The sequence below is a fragment of the Danio rerio genome, chromosome 21, assembly GCF_049306965.1.
Source record: "Danio rerio strain Tuebingen ecotype United States chromosome 21, GRCz12tu, whole genome shotgun sequence".
NCBI classification, from domain to species: Eukaryota; Metazoa; Chordata; class Actinopteri; order Cypriniformes; family Danionidae; genus Danio; species Danio rerio.
The window spans coordinates 17,736,155-17,758,598 of NC_133196.1; the positions used below are offsets into that span (position 1 = coordinate 17,736,155).

General features: G+C 36.1%; 1 protein-coding gene and 1 long non-coding RNA gene across 3 annotated transcripts in view; one reads left to right on the top strand and one right to left on the bottom strand.

The window, feature by feature from the left end:
• Nucleotides 1–22,444, bottom strand: part of unc5da (unc-5 netrin receptor Da) — a 357,691-nt gene that overhangs the window by 56,701 nt on the left and 278,546 nt on the right. For both annotated transcript variants that reach the window (XM_073934871.1, NM_001328349.1), the window contains 5 exon segments: nt 20,130–20,310; nt 12,893–13,060; nt 11,010–11,174; nt 8,228–8,263; nt 122–310 (listed from right to left, as the gene is read on the bottom strand). In XM_073934871.1, coding sequence (XP_073790972.1) covers nt 122–310; nt 8,228–8,263; nt 11,010–11,174; nt 12,893–13,060; nt 20,130–20,310 — 739 coding nt within the window.
• On the top strand, nt 2,442–5,403 carry LOC141379839 (uncharacterized). The gene is made up of 2 exons (XR_012396696.1): nt 2,442–4,080; nt 4,316–5,403. It is a non-coding gene; the product is annotated as an uncharacterized lncRNA (long non-coding RNA).

The following is a 22,444-nucleotide window of genomic DNA, read 5'->3' on the forward strand; positions in this document are numbered from 1 at the left end:
TTAACAGAGAAAATAAAAGGGAAGAAATGTATTTTTTTCACACTGCTGCATTGCAAACACTACTGTATAATTATGACATGACTCACATCTGCAGCAGGGTCAACTTGTGTTTTTCGCTCACCTTGCCTGGCACTTTTGAAGCTGAAGGACTGAAATCCTCCAGTCAGTGCAGAAGAATCGATGACATCCACGCCATATTCACTTTGATTCCTCCGATACAACGTCACAGCAATGACCAACACAACCACAGTAACAACACCCGCAGCCAGACCAGAGTAAAGAGCCACGTCATTACTGCTCTCCACATCAGCTAGAAAAACATAGAAAAACACACACAAATGATCAGTCACATCCTGTTTGTGTTTAATTTCACTTTCCTTGGACATTCTATTTGTATTTCCTTTTGTTTCCTTGTTCCATTGTATTTAAGTACATCAAGGTAATGTTTTCCTTTGTCAGACATTGCTGTCATGTATGCAATATTATGTTTGGCTTTTCATCTATTTATCAAATTGATGACGTCTTATTTGGAGAATTAAAAATGGGGCACCTACCCCTTATCTAGTCATTCTCAACAACTGAGACAGGTCCGTGGATCAATTGGTGCATTGCCAATTGGTGCAGACATCATTAATTATTTCCATTTTATTTATTATTTGAGTCTGAACGATCTTTTATTTTGAAAAATGACCATATTCTCACGCTTAAATCTCAGTCACTTAAGTGGTCAAATTTAACCCACATGGTGTCAAATGAGTAGAAACAGACATATTTGGAAAGTTTATTTGCTAAAGGAAAAAAGGACACATGAACTGCCAAGGAATGAATCTGAAACCCATTTGTCAACAAGTCAGGTGAATCCACCATGTCTGTGCAATAATGTCAAATGTTGGAGATTGCAAAAGATGGTGGCCTTTTAGGGGTCGTTCGCATAGCGAGTCTTTTATAGAGTTCACACAAATTCGTTATTTCTGAAGGATGCATGGCTTGGGCACGCAAGCGGTATGACAGGCTCGTGCCTTCCAGGCGCACCCAGATGAAGAAATGTTGCTAGTGCACCGCGAGTCACGTGACAAGAACTGACCAACCAATCAGATTTAGCTTGTATGAAATATACACATTTTCAGCAGACTAAGGCCCAATCACAATTCTAATTCTTATCCCTTCCCCTTGGTTTCGAGTGTGGTCCTGAAAAATCTTCGTTAGAAGGGCTATTCACCCCTTGGAGGGGTAGGGGTGTTCCAATTCTCTTTAGCTTTAAGGCATAGGGCTAAGGGGAAGGGATGAATAGCCCTTCGAACAAAGATTTTTCAGGACCACAACCGAAACCAAGGGGTAGGAAATTTTCCCAGAATACACCTACCACAACAGCAGTATAGCTTTACCCATGGAAGTAAGGAGATCCACAAATTAGTATTTGTTGTCATTATTATGAATTTTTATGACATACAAACATATGTTTTAGTATATTAATAATCATGTTTGTGTTTTATCGTCATGCTTTAAAAAAAAAAAAAAAAAAAACGCTAACCCCCCCTCTAAATTAATAAACTTTGCTATCTATAATCCATAGTCATAACTCCTGTGTTAATGTTGTTTTTGGTGTGTTTACATAGATGAAAATGGCCACTGTGTAAATACACAGTACAGTTACGATCTTATTGCCACATTATATCGTTATGATAACATTATATATGCCTTCAGTGATTTCCTGAAGATAAATACCAAAAAATAGCACAACTGGAATCACTACAGCTGTCGCGATTGGTGATCTCAAATGAAGCATGAGATTGCGATGACATATGATGACGTGTGCAGGTGCTGTAGTGCTGTCCCAACTCTTAGGGGTAAATTTTGAAGCCCTTCTCCTTAACCCTCTGTTGTAAGGGTTAAGGGGAAGGGGTAGGGGTACAAAAATAGAATAAGGATTGGGCCTAATTATCTCAGAAAAATACAAAACACTCAAACACTCCAGTGCTTTGTAATTTTCTCCATAAATAAAACTTGTATCAGAGTGAACCCCCAACTTATTAAAGTTCATTTGAACTGGAAGTTGCTGAGACTTTTATTTAGTATGTTGATGTGCTGAATATTGATTAGGGGTGGAGCTTTCTTTTGTGCATCGTTCTCTCATAGCAAACCAATGGTAAGAGGGGTGTGGCTAAGGATATTAATATACAGTTAGTTAGTATGGATGTCCACAGTGACATCAACAGAAGGACTGCCACTCCAAATTTTGGAGATTTTGATAGAAGAAACACACTCAGATTTTGATATAAGATTACCAAAATAAGCAATTATTTCAGTGGATTAACTTGCACAGATTAATTATTTACATTTAGAATAACAAAGTGGGTCAACAAAAGAAATATTGTAACTCTTTATTTCACCCACATTTTAAGCACCCAGGCATTTTATTTTAGGCATTTTTATTTTATTTTAATTAGACTTTTTAATATTAGTTTGTTTATTCAAAATAAGCACCTATGTGATCTGCTATGTGATGGGAAAAAAAAAAAAAAAACAAACAAACAAACAAACAGAAAAATAGGTGTGTTTGAAAGATGGATTTGAACTTCAGTCCATTGTATTAAAAGTTCCCTCTATAATGTTTCTAACTCCCTAGGTCAGTGGTTCTCATGCACGGTTCTGAAGGAAGTTCTACTACGTACATGAGGGAATTTTACAATGCACCTGTGTTTATGAGGGAAGATCAAACAACCCCAACTCAGCCTGATCTCACATTGAGTTCAGTCGTACGAAAATGTATGATTTTAAAAAGAAGGCGTGGCACCTAACCCTGCTCTTAAACCCCTACATCATTGGGAGATAAGCAAATTGTACTAAATTGTACGAATGAGATTGTATGAATTGCCGTAAGATTGTGTTTCCCCAACCTCAATGACATGCATCATTTTAATAAACAAATTACTGTTTTTAAAAATAAATTGCCCTCAATTTCTTTTCTTCAATTTTTTGTTTTTTCATCAAATTTTTTTTATAGCACCAATTAAAAAGCTATTTAAAAAATGCTATTTACACAAAGAAATACAATTAAGTTGGTCCAACACAGTTTTATCAAATACAGTAAAAAAAAAACTTTTTATTGAGTAAATAATTTTTTTTAAAACAAATATTTAATCTGATAATACATTATTAGTTACAGATTCCTCTAATTATGTTTCATCTAAACGCTTGTGCATATGCAGATGATTTTCATTTGCACTTATTGTCAGCATTGTTCAACATGTTTTTCAGCAATTATCCCTGGTTATGAGCGGAGCAAATGTGCAAAATCACTCCCTGGTGTTACACTGCACTAAATAAATGGCAGAAATACCCTGGTACACAAGCAGCACCACATTCATCTTTCCTTAGTGAATCTTCTTTGCTGTTAGGAATGTGTGCCTGCCAACAGTAGGTAATTTTGTGCTTGAGCACCACCGAGTCATGTTTGATGTAACTTCAGCAGCTTTAGGCACGTGAACAAAAGGGCCAATCTTATTGGTCAACCAGTTTTAACGTGACACATTAAACCAAAAAAGATTAGCCTGAGGCGTTTTTATTTATTATTATTTGTTTGTTGGAGTGCAGACTGTGCACGCTCACACTGGCGACCTTTGCTTAGTCACGAGTCGTTAAACGCAAAAATCGTCTCAGAGTGCTCCAGCCTTAAGGCTAGTTCTGCTACCATTGAAAGTATTTTTACAGCACAAACATAAGTGGTAACACTAAAAATAAACGTGAGATGGGAATTTATACACTGTTAAAAAAAACTATTTACAAAAAGTCATGACAACACATGTTTTTTTTATGTTACTGTAACTTATTTTAATAAGTTAATTAGGTTTCAAGTTGTAAGAGACCCCAGTTGTAAGAGCAACAAATAATAACTTTACTTTGTGTTGATCATTTGGAAAAGTGGCAGAAGGTAGATTTTTCTGATGAATCATCTGTTAAACTGCATTCCAATCATAACAAATACTACAGAAGACCTATTGAAACTCGCATGGAACCAAGATTCTCACAGATATCAGTCAAGTTTGGTGAAGGAAAAATCATGGTTTGGGGTTACATTCAGTATGGGGGATTGCAGAGTAGATGGCAACATCAACACCCTGAGACATCAAGACATTTGTGCTGCCCATTACATTACAAACCACAGGAGAGGGCAGATTCTTCAGAAGGATAGCACACCTTCAGCCTCAAACATCAAAGTTACTGAAAGCAAAGAAGGTCACGGTGCTCCAGGATTGGCCAGTCCACTCACCAGATATGAATATTATTGAGCATGTCTGTGGTGAGATGGAGGAAGCATTGAAGATGAAACCAAAAAATCTTGATGACCTCTTGGAAGTTCATAAAGAACACTTTCTTTTCCATTTCAAGTGACTTTATTAAGAAGTTATTTGAGTCATGGATTCAGTTCTCCAAGCTCATGGAAGTCATACACAATTTTAATTATTTTTCCACTGGGCTTTTGTTTAAGCAAAGTCAGTGCTTACTGTCCTAATTAAATCATTAAAAATCAAGGCATGATCAAATTTTATTTTGGTAAAATAAGAGTAATCTAATGGTCTTTGCCTTTCATATAAGCCATTTCTGATACCAAATGATTAACTAGAAGTCAAGTTATTATTTTTTCTTGCTAAATCTTGCATATGGGACAAGACTTTTGTCAGGTAGTGTACAAGGTTTACAGTAATTTAATATTTTTAGTAATTTTCACTAATTTAATTTAAGATGACTAAAAAAATTTTTTATATAATTAAATAATTTAAGGCAGTAAGATTTTTTTACAATATATGTTACCTTATTTTTTTGTTTTCCGTCAGCATTTTCTGCTTTTTTTTTGGTTGACATGATGTGCTGAACATGCAACTGTGACACGTGATTGACTGGAATGCATTGAGGCTCAAAATGGGATATATGTTCTCTGAAATTCCAAGACCTAACTTCGACTGGAATCCGGCATATAGTAAGTGCAAATAGACACCCCATTATTTATTTGCTCAAATTTCCAACCAATAGCTGAGGGATTTCATTTTGACGCATGCAGCCTTGACAAAACACAGCAAAATAAATGACATAACATGAACCATTTCATCACACAAGTCTCTCTCCCACTTTTCCAGACACCTCCAGCACTAATAAAAGTCCTCCAGCGATGGGCGATTACAATCAGCCCTCTGCCGCACACCTGACTCTCAACACGATCACACGCTGCGAATCTAGCAAAGCGAAAAACCACCAACCTTCCGTTGGGATTTCATGACAACGCACCTCATTATATTATCTCATCTGTAGTGATTAGGCTCTATCTGCAGACTCCTTCACGCAAAACAATTCAACCAGGACACTGTGAACAATAGAGACAACAAAGAAAAGCTAGCATGTCTTTCCTGAGAAATCCTAAGAAAAAAAAGCCTCCAGACAGGTATAAGGAATAACATACAAAGCCTGCGGCTGTATGAAAACACTAGCCAGAAAACATGTGGAGCTGCACGAACAGCAAACAGAGTAGGTTAATTGGGAGCTGTGGAAAAAAAAAGTTTGGCAGGCTAATGAATCTCTTTTGCGCTTGTGTTTGTGTGTTTGCTCACTTCGCTGCATTTTTATTTAGTTTCTCTTCCTCTGGACCTCTCCCTCAGATTATTCAGATGAAGCTTAAATACCACTAGAAACTGCTCAGTGAGTTAAAACAGGAAGTGCAGGAAGCATATCAAAGGACTCAATTCATTTTGAACCCTATCGTAATTGTTTGGTAGAACTTTTGTCCATATAGATTACCAATAAAAACAAACAAAAATCCAAATTTCCTTACGGGGTGTCATGAACACAACTTAACCATTAGTTTTTTCTTAGAGTGGAAGTGAAATGGTTAAGAGACAGTTTTTTGCTAGTGCTAGTGCTAGACAAAAATGAAAGTTTGAATGGTGGGCTGAGAGTTTAAATACAGCCAATGATCAGATACTTCTACTCCATTATTGATGGCTATATAGTTTACAACTAGATTCTACTACTTTTTATTCATCAACTAATAATTGAAGTCATGGTCATGAATTATCAAAAAGTTTATTCACTTCATGATGTACTTGGATTATGTTCAGTGTTACTTTAAGGTTACAGGCAGGTTACTTTAAAATACTAATCAGTTATACGTTGTTACAAGTTACTTCTCACAAATAGTAAATGAGTTACATAATTATAAAAGTAACTAATTACAGTACCAGGGAAAGTAACTATTGCGTTACTTAAAAAAAAATCGAATGTCAAATGACTATAAAATAAATATGAAACATTGTACGCTAATCTTCACTATTTTAATGTTGTTGTGTGACAATAACAGAAACAACGGCAGCATGTCCTTAACTATTAATCTAGGTATTATTTTGTTTAATTCTATCTGAGTAATAAGTGTTTGCGGTGAACAAAAATTCTGTTTTATTTTCTTTGACGTTGTGGCTCTCTCTTGTCCTTTGGTAGCAGAGATTATTTTATCACCTGCATAGCCACTAATTTTGTGACGACATGAGGTGCTTCATTAGATTAGAATACTTGTCACCAACGCAGAGAGGCTCTTTTTTCCTGGGCATAAGTTGCAAAATACATAAACATTCTTGCCTTTAACCTAACAAAGGAAAAAGTAGTGGTTATATTTCCAGTTTGCAAACGGTGCTTTTGAACTTGTTTATCACATTCTCAGTTACATCACGTTCACATACACACCAATCATCATTACTGGTTAATTATGTGTCCCGCCCCAGCCCCGAACGCACATAGACACACCCCAAAGAAAGAGATGTCCTATGGCTGGGAGAGATACTGCTTGAGTGTTCTCTATTATAGTAATGCAAAATTTTATTGTAATAGGGCGTTGTAATGGGGGAAACAGTAAATGATTTGATTACCTGTTGCTTAAAAAAGTATCGCTGTAAGTAACGCTGTTTATTTATAGTGTCGTTTTACCCATCACTGATCATTTTATACAATTAAATAAATAAATAAATGTAGGCACAAATGGCGGACAGTGGTTAGCCCGTTGAAATATGATGAGAAATGATTCTGGGTGTCCCGAGTTCGAATCCCGGCTTGTGCACCTTTCACGATCCTACCCCGCTCATTCTTTCCCACTTCACTTCCTGCCAACCTACTGTCCTGTCAAATAAAGGCAAAAATGCCAAAAATAAATCTTTCAATAAATAAATAAATAAATAAAAGCAGCATTTAAGCAATTTAATAGCAGTATTTTAAAAATACTGTAATAAATGTGTTGTTCATTGTTTGTTAATGTTAATAAATACATTGACTAACATTAACTAATACAACCTTATCGTAAAGTGTTACCAATGCATATTTTTAGCACACAAACTAAGATGCTTTAAGACCCTAAAGAAACATTTAATTTATTATTCCCACATAATTTTATAATTATTTTTAAGGAAAATAACTCATAATCTCATTCTGTTCTTATCTGAAATAAATTTACTGAAGTCACAATTATTACAGAGCAATGACATTTTCACAGTATTTCTGTTAATATTTTTTTCTTCTAAAATAATAATTCTGACTTCAACTGTATATATATATATATATATATATATATATATATATATATATATATATATATATATATATATATATATATATTGTAAATATTTGTAAAAGATGAAGATTAAGAGTTAAGGTTAAGTTTACTGATCTTTGTTTTGGCCACATTTAATCATGACATAGATACTGACCTTCCTCAAAGAAAAAAGAAAACTGTTAAAGACATGTCATTGTGGAGTAGATGAGGCCCAGTTTGTGAGTCAACACTCTGAAAGCTGTCTTTAAAATGCCATCGGCTTAATTGGTTTTCAGGTGCTTTCGAATGGCGCACTGGATGATGATTCACAGGAAACCTAATTGTCATGGCATCAACCCAATGTTGAACAATGTCAGCGTGGAAATGAGCTTATGGAAAGGTTGCAATAAGGTTGTTTGTGGAGTGTGACTCAGAATGATGATAACAGTAAAAGGGGTTAATTATACACACGCCGCGAACAGAGCGACAATATTAAGATGGATGATTGTGATGCAACACAGCGTTATTACATCATCCTTCATATGCCTGCGAGCGTATTTTAAAAGCAATGTGATGCATGTAAATTAATTATGAAACTGATGTTTAAAAAAAAAATTAAAGCAAAAGAGAACTGAAACACACAGATCTGAAATGACTCACCTTGTGGAACCTTCACATCATGAAGAAGCTTCCTGTCTGCAAAAAAAAAACAACAACAACCACACATAACATGCTGTGAGACTCACAAATACTGCAATTTTAAGATGCTCACGCACAAACAGAGCTCTGGGGCATGTTTGGAAGTTGCTAGAAACATACTAAAAAGCCCATTTGGTGTGACGATGTAAGATCACAGTTGTGCCATTGGACAAAGCAAGCAGAAATCCTCCTTGCACTTTCAATACACAACATTTCCAGAAACATGTAGGAGGTAAATAACAGACAGCACTGAATCAAACTGTCTCAACACAGATCTACATATGTATGGCGGCCAATGACAGGCATGTAATCTGGAATCGCTGTCAAATCTTTTACACAAAATGACCACGGAGGGACGGTTACGGATGCATTAGTGTGCGTGGCTGTGTGTGTGTCCGTATTAGGTGTAGGAAATTGGTCTCTGATAGGGATGTCTATCACCGTTGGGCTTTAGTCTCATCTGCAGAGGATGGCGAGGTGTACACCCTTCCTCCCTCAGGGGATGGAGGCAGGAAAGATTGATTAAAGAACTGTCAGGATGATGAGCGAGGAGGATTAAAACAGAAGATTTCTGCCTCTCCCAAGGAATTACAAAACGGCCTGTCAAGTGCCGCTCGTCTGAGGACTTGACTGACTGGTTTCATTCAGGTGCTGACAGCCTTCCACAGAGCACTTGTCTCCACTCATCTAAACAAAAATGAGATGATTTTTTACCGCTCCCCATCTGTGTTGTGCTGACCGACTTGCATGAGCTGAATAACAGGAGAGTATTTAGCCTCTTTAACAATTTACCACCACACACGGCGTCGTGTGAAGTACAAACTATGGACATTTTGTGTCAAAACAAAACACTTGTTTTTGTTCAGTTCTTCTTGTAACTGTAGGACTTTATAACAACTGCACACTTTTAATCATTTAATAAACATTAGCAAATAGTTATAGTGAAATAGCTATTATTGGTTAAGCATTAACTGTATATTAATAGATATTAGTAAGCGGTTTTATAATATAAACACCTCAAACACATTGTAAAATCTACAAATAGAAAGGTGGATAGATGTGACAATAATTACAGCAAATGATTGATATACACTAACTGGCCACTTTATTAGGTACACCCTAGTAGTACAGGGTTGGACCCCATTTTGTCTTCAGAACTGTCTTAATCCTTCGTGGCACAGATTCACAGAGGTACTGGAAATATTCCTGAAAGATATTGGTCTGTAATGACTTGATAGCATCACCTAGTTGCTGCAGATTTTTTGGCTGCACATCCATGATGCAGATCTCCCGTTCCATGGCATCCCAAAGGTGCTCCATTGGATTGAAATCTGGTGACTGTGGAGGCCATTTGAGTACAGTGACCTCATTGTCATGTTTAAGAAAACAAGTCTATGATGATGCTTGCTTTAAAACATGTTGCATTATCCCGCTGGAAGTAGCCATCAGAAGATGGGTACACTGTGGTCATAAAGGGATGGACATGGTCAGCAACGATACTCAGGTAGGCTGTGGTGTTGGCACGATGCTTAATTGGTACCAATGGGCCAAAAGTGTGCCAAGAAACTATCCCCCACACCATTACACTACCACCAGCAGCCTGAACCATTGCTAAAAGGCAAGATGGACCCATGCTTTCATGTTGTTGATGCCAAATTCTGACCCAACCATCTGAATGTCGCAGCAGAAATTGAGACTCATCAGATCAGGCCACGTTTTTCCAATATTCTATTGTCCAATTCTGGTGAGTCTGTGCGAATTGTAGCCTCAGTTTCCTGTTTTTTTTGTTTTGTTTTTTTGCTGGCAGGAGTGGCACCCAGTGTGGTCTTTTGCTGCTGTAGTCCATCCTCTTCAAGGTTGGACGCGTTGAAAGATTAGAGATGCTTTTCCACATACCCAGGTTGTAACGAGTGGTTCTTTGTGTTACTGAAGCCTTTCTTTCTTTCAATTCAAACCAGTCAAATCACCTTTCTTCCCCATTCTGATACTCACTTTGAACTGCAGCTGATCATCTTGACCATGTCTGCATGCCTAAATGCATTGAGCTGCTGCCATGTGATTGACTGATAAGAAATTTGAGTTAACAAGAAGTTGGACGGGTGTACCTAATAAAGTGGCTGGTGAGTGTAGACAGACAGACAGACAGACAGACAGACAGACAGACAGACAGACAGACAGACAGACAGACAGACAGACAGACAGACAGACAGACAGACAGACAGATAGATAGATAGATAGATAGATAGATAGATAGATAGATAGATAGATAGATAGATAGATAGATAGATAGATAGATAGATAGATAGATAGATAGATAAAATGCTTTAGTACAAATGCTGTATTCTTCATAAATATATAATGCACTTAATTGTATTTTCAAACTTTGTTAATTATTAATTTTACATTAAATATTGTACTGCTAAGAAACCAGTTATTTAAGTGTAGTTGGTGGTTTTTAATTGATGCACTTTATTCGACATTAAAGCAAAATGAGTGGAACAATAACAAAAAGGTAAAACTCTTTGCTATAAAAGAGCGTATTTATAATTATGTAAAAACATTAAAGAAAGTGAGTCGATAGGAAATTAAAGTTTGCAATATCAACAAGCATATCAAAGTGTTTCATGCATCTAAAAACAACAGGCTTTGTACATTCAATTTCCCAATGACTGCGCCCACACATCTTCTAAAAATAAGCTGGCAAACAACAGTAGAAATGATTATGATATTGAGGATTACCCACCTTGAATGCAGAGGTCTCCAGTGCAGTTGTCTGTGTCTAGAGCGGCTCCATCGCACAGTCTTCCTCCATGTTTTGGCTCCGGGTCTGTACACTCTCTGGTGCGCTGCCTTTCACATTCAGAAGTACATTCAGACCACATAGTCCACTCAGACCAGCCACCGTCCACTGTTAAACACACACAAACACATACTTTTTAAATCTTTAGTGCACATAAAAGATTGTTAGTGTTTATATATTAACATTTTATCAATATAATAAATATTACATAAATAATTAATATTTGATGGTTAAGTTATAGGATTGCACTGTGGCTCAGTGGTTAGCCTTGTCGCCACACAGCAAGAAGGTCACTGGTTCGAGTCCTGGCTGGACCAATTGCCATTACTCTGTGCAGTTTGCATGTTCTCCTTGTGTTCACAAACCATATGTTTGTTTTTGCTAACACGCCAAACCACCAACTTTAATAATGTAGTATTTATTTCATAGAGTTTTTCCCATTTCCTGAAAAGAAGTGGTTATGGTTAGTAGTGGTCGGGTGCAAACTTCTAAGAAGTTTAGACACTTGACAGTGATGATATGCAAAGTCTGCAACTAAAATATTGGAAATCATACTTCCCCTCAGAACAATCTTATGTATCTGATACAAAATTTCTCTCGGAATGGTCACTCATTTCGTTCCTCGTTCTGCAGGTGGTGTTCCGATAATTCCAGGATTTTCCCTCTCAAGGTTTGTCTCTCACAAAAGCGAAAGACAATTTACTTTTGTCTTGTTCCATCAGGCTTTTCCCTTTACCCTAACGACTCCATGGGCTGCTGGTGTTTCCTCTGCGGCTAATCTAAATGCAAATGCCATGTTTGTGTGTGTGTCTGTTGAGTGGGGTACTGGGATTGAGCCGGGCTGGAGAGCGAGATTAAGTTTTTTTTTTTTTTCATCGCAGAGTGACTGGTGCCCTCCTCAGATAACTTTTCCCCCAACATGACTAGTGGTTCCCGTGTGATTGGTGCTTCCAATGAAACCATAAATTTAGCAAGCGTAAGAGCACCCGAGCATCTGGCGACTGATAACTCTCTCTTCTGTTTCTCACTGTCACTCTATTTGGTTTCTATTTCCTTCTCCCTTCATATGCGTGTCTTGATTTCCCAAACTCTGACTTAGAAAAATTCATAATCTCGATTTTCCCTTCACCATCATATCACTGTCACATACAGCAGCTTTCTTTCAGTTTACTGTCTTACCGAATTTCTTTCTTCCCTATTAATCTGTCTCAGTCCATTTTCTTTTGTTTAGAATCGCACTCCACTTCAGACGGTAAACAAGAAATCTTTGAGAATGACGATGCCGCATTAACAGAACACAGACACATATCAACTGCAAAACTCTTCTTATAGTCTTCTGCTGCTGAAGCCGATTCAAATGCATCACATACTGTCAAGTTCCTGCTTTATATGCAGGCTTCCAGACAGATAGATTAGCTATCAATTTGTTCAGAAAGCATGTTTAATTAACAAGGCATAGCATTGAGACATATTCACGTCGCCTGACTGACCAGCCCTGAACCGTTGAATCTGTTGAAAAAATTCACTTGAGGGTTTTCAAGAATAAAGAGCTGGAGAGAAAAAAAAGAAGAGCAGACTGCTGCCTGTTTAAAAAGTATTGATGCATGCTAATTTGGACTGGACTTCATTATAATGCAAACCGAATTATCTGATTCATTTTTTAAACAGGCATGCTTTAATGTTTCTCTGAGAGCAGTAGATATGGATTAAAGGCAATGCTTTAGTAAGTGAGTTCAGTAAACCAAACTGGCAATAAAATATTCTACTCATACCTGGTCACAAATCAGAGTAAATTGATTAGGGTGCCTACACTACATGTCTCTAACCTGGGCAGGGAGATGTACAGGTGCTCTTCTGAACTGACATTCCCTCACAGAAAGCCCCTCCATTAAGTGGAGCGGGGTTAGTGCAGGTCCGTGTCCGCTTCTGAACTCCTCTCCCACAGCGGACATTACACTCTGACCAGTCCGTCCAGGATGACCAACCGCCATTCACTGATAAAGAGAGAGAAAAAAATATATTAAAATTAACCCAACTATTTAAAAAAGGCCATTACTAAAAGCCTACTTCACTGTCATTGTTTATCCAAACTTCATGTGCTTTTATTAATCTGGGGTTGCCACAGCGGAATGAACAGCTAACTTATCCAGCACATGTTTAACGTAGTGCATGCCCTTCCAGCCGCAACCCATCATTGGGAAACACTCACACACTCTCATTCCCACACATACACTACAGACAATTTAGCTTACCCAATTCACTTGTACTGCATGTCTTTGAACTTGTGAGGGAAACCGCAGCACCGGGTGGAAACCCATGCAAACGCTTTGATTTCCAAGCCATGATGTGTATTTGACGTTCGCAGATTGATCACCACCAAAATAAAGCCTCAAAAAGTATTAGAATACATAAAAAAATGTATTCATCCAAAATTCATCCTTAAATTACAAATTTAAACTGGATTCAACTCAATTTGATCATCATGTCCTTAACAAAGTAACCATTAACATCAAATGAATCCCAATTTTTTAATTCTGTTTCCAGATGTTTTGACACCAGGGTGCCTACTGGATGGCAGGCCACTTTATAAGTAATACTAATTGTGTGCAGATGCTTTACACACAGGGTTGGACAAAATACATAGAAATGTATTTTAAAATAAAATACCAAATACCTCAACTTTGTAACAAAATACAGCAGCCACAACAAGTATCAAAATAAAATACTGTACTATTTTAGTTTACTTTGATTAATTGTTTAGGGTTTAATGTATTTTAAATACTAAACTTGAGAACATGTAAAGATGTTTATACTTACTTTTTAATTGTATGTTGGTTTATGTTAAAGGGGCGGGGCTTCACCTTTAAAAGGCAGCCCCAAACGGCAATTCGAGTCAGTTAACTTGACTAGTATTGGTTGTACATATATTGTTTGTTTGCTGTTTATTTATTCTTTCATTTTTGTTAGTTACGTTCCTGGGTTTTGGGTTATTTTGGTTCTCACTCTCGTACACTGTAAATAAACCATCACTTTACACGTTATATCAGCGAGTTGTGCCATCATTTTTTGAGGGTTTGCTCATTTTAAAATACTTTAAGAACCCACTATAAGCTTTCCTGGTTCGCAAACCTCACAAAAATACTACAAAATACTTCTGCAAGGGAGCATGAAGTTTCATCTTCAAAAGGCATGTTCAATCAATCTCTTAACCCATAAACTGACATAGTGAAGTAAACAATGTTGGACAGCAGCACCGATTCTCTGAGCAAGTTTAAGTCAGCTTGTCCACACCTCTGAAACCTCCACAAAAACACCTGAGTAGGTATTCAAAAACCTTTGTTTCTCTTTGAGCAAGAAGTTCGCTGGTATGTGTCCAGGCATTAAATAAATTTTGTACAAATTTCATACAGAAAGTCCTGTCTTGAAGATGATCTCTTTAATGTCAAGAAAAACATGTAATTAAGATAATGAGTTGGAACATAGTACTTTATCTCTTTATAGTGTTTCCATCCCCTTAGCGAAAACCAGTACAACATAATTAGGTGTTTTTGTTGTTTCAAAATTTCCATTCATAATCAAGGTATTGACGCCATTTTTCAATAAAAATCAATTTTCTGTTCTGATCTCAAGCCTAGGCAAATGATAATAAAGCACCAATCAGGGGCTGCATTTTTATGATGTCATCATGTAGACTTCTTACAAAGTATTTTAAAAATACACAAATACAAGACACTAAAATATTTTGATGAAAAATAGTTACCCTTTTTCATAAAGCCTTTCAAATATAAATTACAAAATAATATTTTGTATTTGAAATACATATTTGAAATACTTGTATCATAAATACTGCCCATCTCTGTTTACAAATCTAACTAGTTTAAACCGAATACTTATGTTTAAACAGAGTATTGTTGGTGAAAGAGGGGCTGGACTGAGTATTTCAGAATTTCTTGATTTCTGTGCATAACTATAGGGTTTAAAGAGAATTGTTTAAAAAGAACATATGAACATATGCAGAAAAGCATCTCTAAACACACAATATACATACAACTTGAAACAGATGAGCTACAACAGCAGAATAGCGCACTGCTGCCACTCCTATCAGCAAACAAAACAAACAACTGAGGCTATAATTCACAGCTCACCAAAAACTGGAATTGGGCTGCCTTTTCTGAGTCTTCTTTTCTGTTTTGCCAGTATCGGAATATGGCATAAAAAACCACGAAAACCACATGAAGCCACCCTGCCTTGTATCAGTGGTCCAGGTTGCTGCTCTAATGATGTGGGAAAGTTTTTGGCACAATTTAGTTCTCAGCCATTGCCTATTTGATTATTATTGCTGTTCACTTTATAACCACAGTGTACTGATATTGTTTGGCTACTTTCAGCAGGATAACAGCCCACGTAAAGTTCAAATAATCTTAAACAGGTTTTACTGTACACTGTAAAACCCAACAGTCAACTTCATCAAATCAAATGAATTTGGTTAACTCAAAATTTACTAAAAGTTTATTCTACGTATTTGAGTTTTGAACTCACTGTTGAAGGTAATTGTTTAATTAAATACCTCATTACTTCAATTTAAATGGATTACAGTACTCATACAGATTTAGTTTTTTAACTCTATTAATGGTTTGTTGCTATCGGTTTCCTCAAACGGTTTGAGTTGCCTTAACTTATTGGGTTTTACAGTACTCAGTTGGTTTGAGGTCTCTTCATTTATCGGGTTTTACTGTGCTCAAAATGCTTCTTTTACTCAAATGGATTAAGTTCACAGTACTCATTTAGATTAGTTTTTTTTACTTAAATAGTTTGTTACAATCGGTATTCTTAAATTGGTTTGAGTTACCTAACTTTTGGGTTTTACAGTGAAATAATCTCAAGCAATGTCCTAGCAACCCTCAAATATTGTAGAAACTACTGTACATAAAGTATGCTACCATTTCAACATTAAATGTTATATTTATGCCAAAAACTAAAGAGAGCTCTGAAGCCAATCCAGTGTTAGCATGTAGTGCCTAATAAAGTGGTTGGTGAGTGCATATTAAATAATATTTTCATCCCACCACCCTTGTGCCAGTGATTGCCTGCTATGTTTTGCGCATAAATAAAAACTCATAACATTCATGCGTTCTAGATGCCTCTGCAATATGCATACTTACAATGCTAACAACAACACGTACAGCTCTATGTAATACTCAATCTAATCAAATCAGAAATGACTTGATAATTTAATTGGTATTTGAAAGAGATTCTAACTGGATTATACAGATATTACATTAAATGTCATTCCGCATTACCCGAGACTTAATAAACATATCTCAGACAAGCGCTAACAGCCATGCGAAGACTTAATGAGAAAAAACAAATAACTAAAAACAGATTTCCATGAATGCTTACATGAAGCGGACGTATGAAGGACAGATTTATTTGAATACAGCATGCTAGCTGAGTTCACTTAACCAGTGCGTCGTCTCATTTACTCTGCTCTGCGAACATTATCAAAACCAACAAACAATACATTTATTGCTCCAATAGAACACACAAGTATGCTCTCTTGTGTCTGCCCAGCCTTAAGGACTGCTGGGAGTCACATTAAATTGTAGCCGCTACGCTAGCTGGTAAACGTTAATTGCGGATCAGTCAGCTAGCGCTCAATCAGCGCTGGCTGCTTCTGACAGCTCATGTCAAAGCTTTTCAGTGTGTTTAATCAAGCCTCTGAAACCGCCAGCCTTAGCCCTGATCTGTGCCTGAATCTCAGAAGGGAGAGAGAGCAAGCCATATTACCTTATCATCAAAATATTGAGGATAAAACACTAGGAGACCATGTCAATTAGGGTAATGGAGCCTGAACCGTGGCAATACTGGCCACACGGGGAGCGTTAGAATCATTAACTCATTATATGTGTTGACAAAAATAGATAATCGAACCCTTACCGGGCGTCTAAGTGATGGCCTCACGCAGACACAGGGCTGGAGAAATGATGAAACGCTGTATTTCTACAGTACGTCTCACTTGATGAATTATTGGGGATTTGAAAAACGAGGGCGCTGTGTCATAGGTCGTGGCGGGATGGTGATTTATAGGTGATGGTTTTTTGTAAACTGTTGGAGTGAAGGTCGGTGTAGGTGACTAAATGGATGGGCGGTGGCATTCTGCAGCATGTCAAACTTTCACACATTGTCATCAACACAAATCCAGACGTTTGAATGAAAGTTTTCTGAAACCTACACTCAGAAGGATGAGACAGAGCTTGTTTTATTTTCTTGTGTCTCCTTCATGGCTCTCATATTCCATTTACTGTTTGTGTTATTCCAAACGTCTGTGTTTGCACATTATAACACACTGGTAGTTTGTTTATGAATGGAGGGGGCTGTGTTTTAGCGATATCATTATCATCATTATGCAAGTAACTGGTGATGAGGCATTATGAGTAAACTAAAGATGAATTCTTTCAGTGTATTAGTTTAAAACCCAAATTTATTCAGAAAACATCCATGTAATATACTTTTGTTAAGAAATCAACTAAATGAATCCATGACTCATTCTCAAGTCTGTAACTGAATGAATCATTGCTTCTGAATAAAATTGGTAGTGAATTATTTACAGTAGTTACTCACTCATAATAAAGACATCAGTAAACTTTCTTTGAAGTCAAATATTTGGATTACTCATTTAAAGAAAGTCACTTGGTAATTTCAGCCGATTCGAATGTTATCACTTGATTGAATGGGCGTTTTTAGTGGTCATCACCCCATAGATACAGACTTTCTGCACCAACTGGTAGGTTCAGAAAGCTGTTATCCATCCACATGGTTATTCAGCTACTGTATAGATCACACAGCTGTGACCGGAAGTTAACAAATATTTTTTATTATTTATTCAAATTCCCATTTAATGTATTTTATTAATGTCTTCCCCTACCCCAACCCTAAACCCAACTCTCACAGTAATGTAAAAACAGATCTGGAGTCTTCTCTATTAGTACAGCGAATTAACAACAAGAATTATTTAGATTATTTATTAAATTTAGCATGAATTGTATTTTATTAATGTCGACCTCTACCCCAACCCTAAACCCAACTGTCAAAGTAAAGTACAAACAGATCTGGATCTGGAGTCTTCTCTATTAGTACAGCTGATTAACCATGTGGATGGATAATAAAGGTCTTCTGAGCCGACCAGTATGTGCAGAAGGGCCCTACTGGCCCATATCTATCAGCTGATAACCACTGATAATGCCCATTCAATCGAGCAATAACATTCAAAGCGGGTGGTCTTTTTCTAATTGAATTCAGTATTTTTTTTTTAAAAGAATCTGCTGTAAATTATTTAGTTACTTATCTTTAAAGATATTTTTTTACCCCATTTCTGAATATTTTTTTCAGCCCAAATCTGTTTATTGATGATCTATGGACAACAGTTCAAACTTAATAAAGGGTTAAAGCATTCAATAAGTGTTTTTGAATATTTCTATGACTTCACTTGTCATGTTGCAGAATCAATCTTATATAAAAATTATTGTTTTTTAGTGACTCATTTAGGTGTGTAATTCTTAAAAGTTACAAGGCCCATTGAAGCCTCTTGGGTAATGACATTAAGCTTAACTTCACTTTTATTTATAGATCATAATAAAACAACAATGGCTGGCATTTGTGCTGAACAACATTTTTTAAAAAGAAATTTAATTACTTACAATTATAAGACAAAAAAAATCTAAATCTAAATCTAATGTTGGCTCATACATAGTAAGCCTTCAATAACAGATGGGCTTTAAGCCTTGATTTAAAAAAGTGATTCTGTTGCAATTCTTCTAATGGGAACTGGAAGGGTATTCCACAATTTGGTATTGGCTACGGCAAAATCTTATAAACTTTTTTTTTTCCCTCAGACTTGATCAAGGCCAATACAAGTTTCTTATTCAATGACCTTACACTTAAAAAATAACCACAATGGAGTTTTTTAATAAGCTTTTGATTTTTGTTTAATATGTAGTTTTTTTAAATGTATGTCAGATACTTTACAATCAATCAAAATCTGTTAAATCAAATACTATTAGATTTAGTGAGTTTAAAAAACATTGTTATGATAAAAGTATAAATATATCTAGCTGTAAAAAAGATACAATTAGTTAAAAGCTGAGATTGGTTTACTTAATTTTCTGGGGCAAAATTGACACAACTCCATAAGAACACGATTTATGTAATAACATCACTAAATCTAATGCGTTTTCAATTAATAGGAGCATTTAAAACACATTTAATTGATTATTATTATTATTACATAAATTCGGTTCTTATTTATTTTAAATATGCTTAACTTACACAAATCAATCACATAATGTTTATAAGCTCAATTACGTTTCAAATATTTAATCTACATTGATGGAAATTTTAAATGCAGTGAAAATAAATATATCTTGTTTGTTATTCTTAAATATTTTTGTAAACATCTGGCTGGATTTCTCTAAATCAGGTCGGAACGACACAAAGGTACCAGTCCACCTAAAAATGAATATAGATGAAAAGTTAAATTGTAAACTCTAGTTTAAAATGGACTGACAACCATTGCAAACAAAGTAGAAGATTGGTAATATGATTGTATTTGCGAGTGTCAGTAAAAAGGCTAGCAGCTGCATTTTGGACTGTTTGTACTATTGTGTACAATACTGTAGCTTGAGAAACACACTCTAGAACACTCTTAAATGAATTTGTGCTTCTGATTTTTTTGCCAAAATCATGGTGAAATTAATTATATCTTTTTTAAATAAAATGTTTAACCATACACCATACAGTTTGGGTTTCCTCTGGGTGCTCTGGTTTCCCACAGTCCTAAGACATGTGCTAAAGGTGAATTGGATTAAATTGGCCATCGTGTATGAGTGAATGCAAGAGTTTAAGAGTGTTTCCCAGTATTGGGTTGCAGCTGCAAGGGCATCCTCTGCGTAAAACATATGCTGGAATAGTTGTCGGTTCATTCTGCTGTGGCGACATCTGATAAATAATCTAAAGAAAAATGAAAGGACATTAAATAATAAACAAAACAAAAATATGTTTCCATACCAAAGACAATGACCATAGCTGTGGCACTACGTCTCCTAGCAACAATGTTGCTGGCCAGACAGGTGTAGTTTCCAGAGTCTGAAAGCCTTGCTTCATTGATGATCAAGTTGTGGTCGGCTCGAGTGTCAATATTGATGTCTTCAAGAGAATGCACCAGCTCTTCATTCTTCAGCCACTCCACCTGAAAAGAGAGGCAGATTTGACAGGTTAAAACCAGTGTTCCTGAGTATATCCAGGCGCTTTAATGAAAGTTTACTGTCAATCCAACCACCCCAGAAGAACATAGCAAGAAAAACACAGATTCTCCACTTTTAGAACAATCTACAATTTTCACAAGGAGGCTGTAGAGAATGCCTTTTTTCCCCCCAACCTTTTCTTGAACTTCACAAAACAGCATGAGACCCTTCCTGACAGCCTATCTAAAGCAAACATCGCCCTCACATCAGCTCAGCCAATTAAATGCACATTGTCAAATAAGACACAAGCGGTATCAATGCAACAGCAAGTGATTCACCTCTGTCTCTGACTCAAAAAGAAACAAAAAAATATATATGATTTTTGTTTCTTGTTTAAAGTACTTGTTTAAAATAAGCTAAAACAACATAATTATTGTATATATTTGGACTATTCATTTGTTTTATGTTTAGTCTAAAAAATGCTGGGTTCCACACAATTTCTTTATGTTGTCCCAACACAAATCAATTAAGTTAACTTATTCAGTTTTACAAATTTAAGTGGATTAAACATAAATCATTTAAGCTGCCCCCCCCCCAACTTTAAGAATTGTGTTGTTTCAACTATTTTAAATAAGTAGTTTAAACAAGCAGCAATCAAATGATTTTTTGAGTGTACTTAGATTAGTAAAATGCATGTATTTAAATGAAAGATATGAATTAAAGTAATCATTCACCCAAAAAGAAAACTTTTGTCATTAAGTGGAAAAAAAAACTACATTATCCAATGACATATTTTTAGTTATAATAATATTTGTAAATATTTTACAATATCTTTGATAAAGCAAATGATCCAAAACCTTGGTGAGCATAATACTTTTCTGTTTAACTTTGATAAAATCTTGCTGACAAACTTTTGAACAGTAGTGTAAATCAACCTGCTCAGATATTTAGTCCAAGTCAGATTTTAATGCATATCTAGTTGGAATCTGATTGTATTTATCAAGTGGTAATGATCAAAACAACAACAACAACAACCAACATTTATTTACACTTTAAATAATTATGATCAATTAGCCCTGACAGCATATATTTTTAGGTCATTGTAACTTGTTCTAACTTGTCATGTTCTCACTTAATTTTATAAGTTATGCAAGCTGTTTTAAACGGTCACAAAACACCAAAAGACATTTTTTTGAGCTGTTGATAGTCATATATGTGTCCCACACTGCTATAAACACTATTAGGACACATATATTTCACAAAAAAGTGAAAATTGGTTGTTTTAACGTTATTTAGAGCAAATTAGTTCTTCCGTTTTTAAAGTTACGTCATGGCGTTAAGATTCTTGCATGTATTCCAGTGTATAGACTGGATGTCTGTACCGGAGAGTACATTATGACGTCTCAGAGTGTGCAGCATTAATTCATGAGAAAGACTTGGTTCAAACCAATTAGCATGCTCTATTGTGAATGACGTGCAACTTCATTATTATGCATGATACTGTAGCTTCGAAGACTGTTTTTACCTGTTACATTGTTCAGATGGCAGAGATGCCTTGGTGTGTTGCCAAAACAAGTGGAAGAACAAGAATTGTTTGGAGACACGGATCGTCAGTGTTGTGTTTATAAATGTGCTGCAATGAAAGCTTTGTTTTCATTTCCTGCTATGAGAGCGCAGCTGGACTTACGTGTGGACTACAGTGCGTGCAGCAAATATACATTTGTGTGGAACATTTTTTACCCGAGAGCTTTTCGAATCAGGAAATGGTGAAATCCCGATTTGCTGCTCGTCTCCTTTTAAAAATGACGCGGTTCCAGTTGATGTTGAAGAAAACCTTTTATGCCAAACCTTTTCTCTTTCCCTCCCCCGACACTGTCACCTAAACAGAGCTGAACACACCCACTTTCCTGAGTTTTTCCAAACTAGAGGTGTGAAAACACCCCGCTGAAACAGGGGGGTTTCGTGGCCCTTTAAGTCAATTCAACATAATATAAGTTCAATGGTGTTATGCTGGCAATTTTCCTGCAGTTTGTTGCAATCGCCAGTGAGGTTTTTTATATTGGAGATTACTGCTGAACAAACTGCAACTCCCAGAAGCCCCTGCGCTCATCAACTCCAGCAACAGTTGACAATAAAGTT